The 11,121-nt window shown below is 34.8% G+C and overlaps 1 protein-coding gene across 2 annotated transcripts; it reads right to left on the bottom strand.

Annotated features, from left to right (window-relative positions):
- Positions 1-8,644: 8,644 nt before the first annotated feature.
- On the bottom strand, positions 8,645-10,618 carry LOC103928735 (E3 ubiquitin-protein ligase APD2-like). 2 transcript variants are annotated; one of them, XM_018642892.2, is made up of 5 exons: positions 10,283-10,618; positions 9,648-9,774; positions 9,451-9,520; positions 9,037-9,364; positions 8,645-8,944 (listed from the first exon to the last, which is right to left on the bottom strand). In XM_018642892.2, the coding sequence occupies exons 2-5, from the start codon at positions 9,735-9,737 to the stop codon at positions 8,866-8,868; spliced, it is 567 nt and encodes a 188-aa protein (XP_018498408.2). In that variant the 5' UTR covers positions 9,738-9,774; positions 10,283-10,618; the 3' UTR covers positions 8,645-8,865. The 2 variants fall into 2 exon arrangements, with proteins under 2 accessions (XP_018498408.2, XP_048427363.1); XM_048571406.1 differs by having other exon boundaries at positions 9,037-9,390; positions 9,504-9,520.
- Positions 10,619-11,121: the final 503 nt, after the last annotated feature.

Genomic DNA, 11,121 nt, shown 5'->3' with positions numbered 1-11,121 from the left:
AGAAACTTCCATTTGTTGCCTCACTTATTGATTATTCTTTTTGGGCAGATCCTCTATTGAGAAGCGCTCCTCTTATGCTCCGCCAAAAAGGACTACGATATGATGGGGTTTACCTAAGCCGAAAAATGTTGGAGGAAGGTTGGCATACAAGTAAAAGCATGTTTTGGGAATAGGATCATTTCTGGATTCTCTTTGTGGGGATTCAGATGATCAATCAATCATGTCCGTTTATTATACATTATGAGGTTAAAAATCATTTTGAATTTTTTATTTAAAATTGAATATAAATAGTACTTAACGAAAACTAACTGCATGATGTATGACAAACGAACATAATTGATTGATCCTCGGATCCTCACAAAGAGGATCCTGAGAGGATCCTTGTCCCATTTTTTGTACCTTTTTTGTATCTAAATTTTTTTATTTTTGAAATTATGAGTGCTAGTGATTTAGTTACACTCATTGTTTTTAAAAATAATAAATTATTTGTAAATTGAATACCAAACAACTCCTACAACTCTTTGTGATTGCAATATGATTATTCACAATTATATTCGAGATTTGAATTTTCAGTTAGTATGTCCTTTGACATAATTTTTGTAAAGTACATGTTAGGTTTTACCACATGCGCGCAGGTTTCTTTCTGTTAGGTGTGACAATGAAATTGCCTCTCAGATAGCGTCTAAATCATTCTTGTCGTTTTAGAAAAATCTATTTATCTATTAGTCTATATCTTTGTTTCTCTATACTCTCAAAAAAGCAATCGCTAGTGATTCTCTAGGTGACCGTCCAAGAGACCTCTGTCACTAATGAAAGAAACACGACGAACGCCACCACAAAACCAGAATCTCATTCATGGCACTATGATGTAATTGTATCATTGCTGTTTTATATGATTTTAGTTATGCCATTTTATGTTGATTTAGTTGACTACTATCATTAAATATTTTCTTTGTGTGCATTTTAGCAATAAAAAAATTGTTGGATGTGGATAAAGTATGCACCAGCTAGCAAAAATGGGCAAGACTGGAGGGCAAATAAATTAAGAAGAAAAACGAGGAAAGTTAGCCTAAAAAAACACAAATATGATGTGGTAAAAGATCTGAAAGGTATAGCTTTCCGATCAATTGTGTATGTGTTGACCTTAAAAACTACTTAGCTTATATGATGTACAGGCTAAATAACTAATGAGCTAACTATGTCATTCGATTGAATGCGAGATGTGCCAACTCGACGACTGAGCGTGGTCGATGAGTGAATGAATGTGGTGGTGGTGGTGTCAAATGGCTGAGGAAGGAACTTGTCTCAGCTTTTGGGTTCTAGAGCCTAAAGATAAGGCTGCTAGTTACTTCGAAGTTCACGAATCATTGGCACCGGGCTCGGCTGCTTCAATTATATTTGCGCAAATATAAGTGCGCCAAATCGGTACCAGACTATATACATGGACACAAATACTCAAAAGAGATAAATGTCTTGATTGTAAATATGGTTCGGCCGTCGAAATGTCAAACTCTGAAACGTACTTGTGAATATCCAATCATAAAATAAGTTCGGTTTTCAATGTCTCATATGATGTAACCTGGTAACACCTCACTTCACTAAGAAAGCTAATGAAGTGACCTTTTCCAATAAGGACTCAAAGAATCCTTGTTGATAGAAACTTGGAGAAGTTTTCAATCGAACTTGGAGTAGTGTTGTCCAATACAAACTATAAGATATTCCACGACCGTCTGACTCTACGGTGCTAGTGTTGTCCAATACAAACTATAATATGTTTCCAGTTGCTGAGAATAGTGGTCTCTAATACAAACTGTAAGATGCACTTGACGATGTTGCCAAACACAGTGTTGTCCAATAGAAGCTATAATATGTTGCCAGTTGCCGAGAATAGTGGTCTCTAATACAAACTGTAAGATGCACTCGACGATGTTGCCAAACACAGTGTTGTCTAATACAAACTCTAAGATGTGTTTGACGACGTTAGGGAGGTTAGTGTTTTTCAAAGATGAGAAGGTTTTTTTTAGAGCGAGAAATTGCGCAAGGCAGATTTGTGTGTTAAGTTGAAGGTCATTTGAATGTTGTAAACCCTCTTCTATTTATAGGAGTGATTCTAAACTGTGCTGAGGTAAAGTACCACTTGGACTAAATCTCCTCGGCTTGTCTTGACCCAATAATGAATTATCTTCCCATTTGAATCAAACTCAGTCACTCCTACTAGACTTAGGACTGTAAGCTTAGTCATCTCTTTGTATCCAATTCACTCCTTGTTTTAACCAGATCCTTAGACTATTACGAATCTTACTATGCCATCCTGATCTTTGAAGACTCCTGATTGAGTCAAGACTTAGCTAAATCCATCCTTGATTTTCAAGTGTCCATTATTAATTCAAATTCAACTAAACTACTTTGGAGTGGGCTTCTTGTTCAAACAGACCTGGAATTCAAGTTTATCTAACTATGGACTGAGCTTATAGTCTTACTTGGCCCAAATCCAATATTTTGGGCCCAAACAATATGTGATTCGTACAATGATAAAGTTGGTTCTTTAGATAACCTATAGGTATGGTAGGCTGCTTTGGTACAAGAACATCATTGCAATTTTCTTATTTGTACTCTGAGATGCATGTGTATCAGTTACATCGTATCAAAGTGAATGCATATATCCTAACCCTAAGTTCTGCATGAGTTGCAGTTTCTCCATTAATATTGTATTGTTTTGGCAGGTTAACTGAGAACTGAAGCGTATCGTAGAAAAACTAAGGGAGAATGATGATGATGCAAGCAATAATGAACCAGAAGGAACTGTAGTAAAGAGAAACTTAAAGCCAACTCGCAAGAGAAAGAAGTTTGGTTCATGAATCTGCAATGGTTAATCAGTGGTTGTACACATTTTTGCTAAAGAGGTTGTTCCTTTCAATTGAAATTATATGCATGGTTTGCAACACTTATAGAGGTTTTTATAGTATTATCTACCATAAAATTCTTTCTTTAGTTAACTTCTATTGCTGAAGCTTCTAAATCAAGGTCATCTTCAGGTGGAGAATTGAACGTGAACATAAACTTGTTGCCAATCATCCTTTAAATTGAAGGACAATTCATTACAAAATGCCATGAGCACTACTCTCGAACGATAACAGAGATGAAAAGGGATTTTTTTTTATCCACTTTTATACAACTAAATCAATTGGAAAATTACCTTAATCGGATGAGTGAACTTCCTTCCAACAAAAATTAGAAACAGGGCCATCCATGAACCAAACAAAGAAAAGTTTGCTCCATCTGAATTAGCCCTCTTCTATGTTACCTTTCATGAAGACTAGTCTTGTAACCCAATATCATATCCTAAAAGCTACCTAGTTCATAATGCACTTCTACAGCTCATAATCACTTTTACGGTTTGGTTCAAACGAATCAGCTGTGAATGCTACCGATGTCGATACAAGAGCTGCTAAACTAAAGGAAGTGTGAAATGAAATACACTTTTGATTGTCCAAAAGCATTTTTAGATCTTTCAAAAGTAATCACAAACATACCAAAATTTTTAGTATACAAAAACAACGTAAGTTTAGTTTTCTAGTGGCAATACTGCCCATGAGTCACTTTAATAAAATATTAACCTTATCAAAATATGATCCTATTGGAAAAATAATGCAAAAAATTAACAAAAAAGGTTAGCATAGACTAAATAGTAAGGGAATGTTTACATGTTCGATGCTTCGAGCTGGTGAGTCTGCCTGATTGTGGCCATGTGCAGGGTGAAATTCGCCATAACCTCTCCGGGTCCAGGAGGAATGGATAACCGTGGATTGCCACTAGTTGTCCCCCTTTGAAAAAAACAAAAAAAACCTAACCTTGTTGGGAATGCGTTATCAATTATCTTATCATTTTGTATTCTCAGATTTTCTTTTACAAGACCCTCCTTTTAGGGTCGTAGTGATTCTTTTATTGTAATTTTATTACCCATTTAATAAATGATTATTCACACAATGTGGCAATTAATGATAATAAATCAGAGGCTCCTAGTAACCCCAGCAACAACAACAACAACAACAACAAAGTCTTATCTCACGATATGGGGTCAGCTATATAAATCTTTGAACACCATTACGCTCGGTTTTATGCCATGTCCTTCATCATATCTAAGTAGTCCAAGTCTTTTCTTATAGTCACTTTCGAAATCTTTTTAGGCCTTCCCCTATCTCTTTAGCTCTAAGCTTGTCTTGTAATCACATCTTCTAATCGGAGCATCTGTAGGTCTTCGTTTCACATGTCCAAACCACCTTAACTGATTTTCTCTCATTTTATCTTCAATTTTGGCTACTCCTAATTTACCTCAAATATCCTTGTTCCTAATTTTGTCCTTTCTCGTGTGCCTACACATCCAACGAAACATTCTCATCTCCGATACACTCATTTTGTGCATATGTTGATGCTTCATCACCTAACATTTTGTACCATAAAACATTATTGGCTTTATTGCCGTCCTATAAAATTTAGGGAGTTTTAACGAAACATTCCTGGTACTGTTTACTTTTAACGAAAAACCACATTTTTATCTTTTCCTGGTACTATTCACTACACCTTTATTTGTCATTTTTCATTAAAACCAAAGTTTTTTTTGGACTTTTCGTTAGTTTTCCTTAAAAATTTCCCAATGCACTCTTCCATTTCATCCATCCAGTTTGTATTCTATGATTGAGGTCTCCATCCAATTCTCCGTTCTTTTGCAAAATAGATCCAAGATAGTGAAAGCGATCATTCTTCAGTACTTCTTGATCCTCAATCTTCACCCCTAACTCATTTGAACCTCTAATCCCATTGTACTTGCACTCCATATACTTTGTCTTTGACCTATAGATTCCAACACTTCTGGTCAAATGTTAAACTTTGCATTTACTCCCTCCTGAGTTTCATCTATCAACACTATATTGTATGCAAAAAGCATACACCAAGGAATATCATCTTGGATATGTCTCGTTCACTCATCCATTACCAATGCAAAAAGGTAAGGACTTAAAGATGAACCTTGATGTAACCTTACAGTTATGGGAAAAATTTCGGTTTGTCTTTCATGAATTTTTACGACAGTCCTTGCTCCATCATACATATCCTTTATAGCTTGGATATATGCTACTCATACTTTTTCCTCTAAAATCTTCCAAGGAATATCTCTTAGGACCCTATCATACACTTTATCCAAATCTATACACACCATATTTAATGCTACATGAAAATTCAAGGTATCAGCTGCACAAACTTAACATATCTAAGCCTAAATGTTCACAAAATCAATCATTCATCAATGCACCACAACTATCTTTTTAACTTAAACATCAAGCAACCTATAGTAATACATTAGGAGGAAATATATCAATCCATAATATAACCATCATCAGAAGAATGATTCAACATTCAGCACAAAGAATTCATTACTACTATATTTGGAATAATACTACTGTATCACAAAGATTAAACATGATATAGACCTACCATCAGGAATTAGGATCCCTACCTCGTGTCCGCTTAGCTAAAATATCAACATAAGCCTCCAAACTATCCGGATCCATTCCCAAGCCTAGAACATATACAAACTCAATTCCCGCTCAACGAAAATTTACCAAACTTTAACCAACTTCTATGTCACCAACTCTTAATAATCCAAGTTCGAGACCCCATTTTGTGACCCTGTTTTAACCCCTCAAAACTCCATGAAAATAGATGAAATTACCTTAATTTTAAAGTTTGTCGTACCTGGCTCCCAACAAAAATGACTTAAAACAGATTTTAGAGGAAAACATAATCGAGCTCAAAAGTTGGGTTCATAGACTGTTTTTTGCCGAAAATTTACAGACATTCAGAATTTTTTCACAGTTTCAATACCTTTTTTTTCATAGCAAATCTTGACCGAATTTGATGGAGTCAAATGGGTTTTGTTCCTTATCGTGTCTAGTTTCAAGGAAATAAAAAACCCTTAAAAATGTGAAATGAATTAAGAGAAAACAAAAGCCAAAGTAAGGCTCATGGACATAAATTTCCAGAAAAAGCAAAGTTGCAGTATTTTGTCAAAACTTGTTTCCAGAAAAAGGAAAGTGACATCTCCATCTCCTTCGTTAAGGCTCAAAATCATACCTTAACATCATATCATTGACTAAGAATTACCAAGCCCAGATTAAAACTAAAAATTAAACAACCCAAATTTGAAAAATTGGTTTGTTTCTTACTTCCCACTTGATCTCTTAGTTTCAATGGAAATCAAACAATTTTTAATTTTGATGCAAAAGTAAAATTTCAACTAAAAAAGATCAAATATGAAATTGTATGAAAATGGAAAAATCAAACAAATCAAACTTTAACCTTTTGAACAAATGAACACTTCAGCCATTACTTTTCTCTTGACTCTCTCTCTATTTAAAGCTGCTTACTCAATATTTCTAGGCTACACATATCACCGAAGATCTATGAGCAAATCGGATTGTAATTTGTGATTCACTGTTGTGATGATCGAGAAGAAGTAGAAAAGTTTAGGATTTTTTCCACATATAACTCAAAGAGGAAATTATAGCAATAGTCTATCAACTTTAATTCAATTAGAGTAATGGTCTCTCAACTAAAAATTCATGACTCTGTTAGAACTTACATCAAAATGAATCATGTGCTACACAAGTGAGGCTGAATTAAGATGCAAATATAGAAAACCAAATGAGAAAATTGTAGTATTGGTCCCTTAACTTTAACTTAAGTGGAGAAATGGTCCCTCAACTGTAATATAATTGGAGCAATGATTCCTTAACATTAACCCAATTGTAGCAATGATACTTCCAACATGAGTCATTTTGACGGAATTCTAACAAGGTTGACGAAAAAGACTATAGATGCACATTTTGTTGAGGTATGGAATTAGTGGTCATGAATTTTTAGTTAAGAGACCATTGCTACAATTTTCTCTAACTCAAAAACAATTATTCCAATAGAATATCTATAACAACAATACTCTATAATTCATAAAAAGCTACATAATATAGTTCTAAATACTACCACACAAGTGCGCGCACGCGCACACACACACACACATATAGGGAAATGTTATTAACATTCCAAAAATCTCATTCTACACTTTTCATAAGTGTCTTTTTTTTTTTTTTTTTCTAAATATAGAAAATTTGGAGTGCCAAATGAGATTTTTTGAAGTGTTAATAACAATTTCCTATACATATATATTCCAAGTGTTACAGTAAAATTCTACATTTAATCATTATATAATACACATTAAGCAATAAAAAATACTTACCTCTTGGAGCGCTACCATGGTTTATACCAAGGTTGTTAACCTATTGGATGGGCCTTTGAGTTGTTTCCCTCATCAGAGTTTGAACCTAGAATGTGAACTATGCAAATCCTCAGACAATCTATGCTTGCACTATTTATAGTAAAACAACGATATTTTCTTCATTAAAGATTGGAATTATAAACTGTAAAGTATTGTGGAAAGCTAACATTTGTAGCTTTCCAACTATATAAGCCTCGTTGTCCAATTATGTTCGAGGAATTTAGTCCACAAAGTGGATTGATATGCACAAGCAAATTGTAAGTTACCTTTTACCCTGCAATGGAGTCGGTTCTTGTTTCGTATTGGAACTAATTTATGTTTCGCTTTGGAATTATGCTTTGTTGCGTCCGGAGTTGCAAACACACTTTTCATGTCATCCAGATTAGCTACTATTTCCTTCAGGTTGCTAACACACTTTGCATGTCCTCCAGATTAACCAATACTTGCACTTTAGCTTGTGAACAATGACATGTTGTCTAAGGTTAATTGCTCCACTCATTCATTCTTGATGAAGCATTAGGGATTTGTAAGATTATAAGAATACAAGAATACTATGATTACTTGTGGGACCATAATTTTCTGGGACCATGACACATGGTACTCAGGGTGGTTAGAATGATTGGAAAGCCTTTAGAGTGAGCCTAGAGCTACATGGGTATTCTGAATCGGATTACCACATGCCCAGGAAGTCCGGCACAACTCCATTAGCTCTAAACCCATTAATGATATTATTTATCTGCCAAGTAAGGAAACCTAATTCATGTCAAATTAGGATATCTTGGGGATTAGGCAATATAATCATAATCATAGGAAGATTGGATATCTTACCCTAATTCTCTCCTAGATATTCTCCTGATTTAATGGTGATTACTCTCTCAAGAACTCTATAAATACCCTAGCCTAGGCATTTATCTGGGCCCTTCTCTTTGATCATCGAAGGACTTTAATCCCATATTCTGTATGCCTAATTCGTATTCTCTACATGCTGTTTGTTTATGCGAAGACATGGAGAAACATCTTGCCTAAGCCAATGCACCTTTATCAAGGATGTATTCCGATGAAGCACACATCATACATACTCCTTTCTTAGGACTACACCAGTGGTTGATTCTCCAACACTGGAGGTATATAGGAGGTCCAATATGAATTCAATCACACCCACAATCAACCCATTCACCCCTTGCAGTAATTCATCGGTAATTCCGATTGAACATTGCCTCTGTCTGAGGATGTATGCGAATTTAGTTTCAGCAAAGATTATGGTACATTATTCTATATTGCGATTATGAAACAACGGTCCAATAGATTCTTGTTTGAATATATAGTTCAGATTAACAAATAGAAATATAAATTATATTTCCATCTTTGAATTAATTTACAATCCGGGGGACAGTCTATGTCCCTCAATTTGTCCAAAAAAAAAATGAAGAAATTTGGGCGTCTAACTAGTCATCTCTATAAGAGTACAATGTTTGTTCACATAAAAGAAGAAGAAAAAAATCAATAGAAATTCGAAAGAGGTTAATTACTCTCCTATTCTACGCAGCAAATAATCTTCTTACTTTCCGAATGAATCTTCGACATATCGGACATGTCTTGGTCTCCCCATAAAAAATCCTGGAAAATGTAAGATCTTTAATAAGATATCCAAATTTCAATCGAACACCAACATACGAAATCTGAAAGATTTCGAAATTTTTTCGACGTACCTTTGTGCACAATCATAGCAGGTAGCACAGTGGCCACAAGGAACCAAAAAACAATCCCTCTGCTCGGTGTAGCAAATCACACATATTTTCCCATCATGCAAGTCCTCGGAGGAGCTCGTAATTACGGCATTGCTGCTATTACTACTGCTGCTGCTGCAATTTCCTGATTCTATATCCCACTCGTCACATGTCCCATATGTTGATGGCATTGTCTTTCCTGCCGGCTGTAATGGGTCGGTTTCAGCATTGTCTCCTACATCCTCTACGCTCGTCTCCTCGTATTCGTTTATGTATTTCAGTATCATGAATGCAACAATCACAAGCAGTGCTGCATTACATGTATGGTTGATGAAACTGCATCAGTTAATGTCGTCAATATGAGCAGTTTGAATTAAAAGTTTGACGAAATCTTACTTAAAATTGCAATGTACGCAATCAAGCGCACTAGAAAAGTTAGCGTGACGCACCATTCTACCAAATCATCCTGTCATTATACAAAGGGAAAAAAAATAAGATCTCTTCCATTTACTAATGATGTGTTAAAACTTTCATTATGCAGATACTTTTGCAACAAGAAAATGCAACATTATATGTAATGTAATGTGTCTTACGTCATAGGTAATACTCGTTAAATTGGAAGGCTGAGAGTTGATCGATTGAAGCTTCCGATGAATTGTCAGTCCATCCATTATAGAATACATTCCTACAGCTCAGATATGCCACCAACAGTTTTTTTCCCTGCAGTATAAAAACAGAGAATTCAATAACAGGATTGATCGATAAGATACAATTTTCTATATTTTCAGCATAAGTAGGTAAGACAGAGAACACGCATGAAGAAGTTGTTATATTTTGCTGCAAACATGTTTAGAGGCGGACCAAGCAGTTCTGCTGTATGAGTTTATATCCCTATATATGTGTGGAATAAATGCAAGTTGCATCAAATGTGTGTTCCTAAATGTAAAGTAACAGACAATATAAGATCTGAGAGTTAAAATCTACTCAACCTTAGTTAAATGTGATGGGTGGGACGAGGCTAAAGATTTTTTATTTTTTATTTTCTAACAATTGTCGTTAATAAGATATGAACTCACTACTTCTAACGAAATGAAAACAGGTGATCAAATCTCGTTGAAGATGAGGTCAAAGATCCAAGTACAAATCTTCATATCAATTCGAAAAAACAACATTAACAAAACAGAAATAATGAAAACTCAAACATTTACAGAAGTGCTTCATGCATTACCTCAATACACCTCGAATTGAAGTGCTGAGTTCAACTCCAGCTTCAGCGGAGAACCACAGAGCGCTCCGACTCCAAGTACATTTCAGAAGGGAATGAGAATGCTAATGGTGCATTGGCCACTATTTCACAGAGATCTAATTGAGCAAATGAGAAGAAAAGTAGTTGGTTTTTACTGAAAGATTGCCTAATATAAGATGAAATGCTTGAAACTCTAATAGTATATGAGTAGTAATGTAATAATAATGCACAAAACGTGCACCACAAAAATTTGGTAGAAGCTAACTTGAATGAGCTTTGAACATTATCAGAAAGGTGGTATGAGCTAGACCAGGTTGGAACCAGATAAATTATAAATATAAATGTGTATATAATTCATAAATTTATATGTATATACGTATAAGACGTTGAGGTCTGAAAGGCATGAAAAAATGGAATGGTAGTTGGTGATTTGGGGTTAGTAGATAGCAGTACTCGACAATCTTAACTAACCATCTTTTTCAAAAGTCTCTGCGGGGTAATGGACATGCAATGACTTTCTATCTTGAATGGTAGGTCGACCCTTTTTGTGTAGGAAGGTGAACACCAAACAACAACTTGAAATTAAGGTGAAAGTACAAACTGCTTGGCCTTTACTGATTCACTTTGGATGGTAAGATTATGGTAGGCTTAGGAAAAAGAAGTGATTTCTGCACATTATTTTTCACCTCGTTGTATTTTTAAATTTGATCATTTATTATTTTTTGATTTGTTCAATCCAATGACATCATCTTCTGCTAGGAAATAATGTTAGAAATAAATAAATTAAATAATTACGTAAAATCAAATTTTTATAAATATGA

Source organism: the organism of the source record quoted next, unplaced genomic scaffold (genome assembly GCF_019419815.1).
Source record: "Pyrus x bretschneideri cultivar Hongxiangsu unplaced genomic scaffold, Pyrus_bretschneideri_v1 Contig59, whole genome shotgun sequence".
In the NCBI taxonomy this organism is placed as follows: Eukaryota; Viridiplantae; Streptophyta; class Magnoliopsida; order Rosales; family Rosaceae; genus Pyrus; species Pyrus x bretschneideri.
This window is presented reverse-complemented; position numbering and strand designations above follow the sequence as displayed.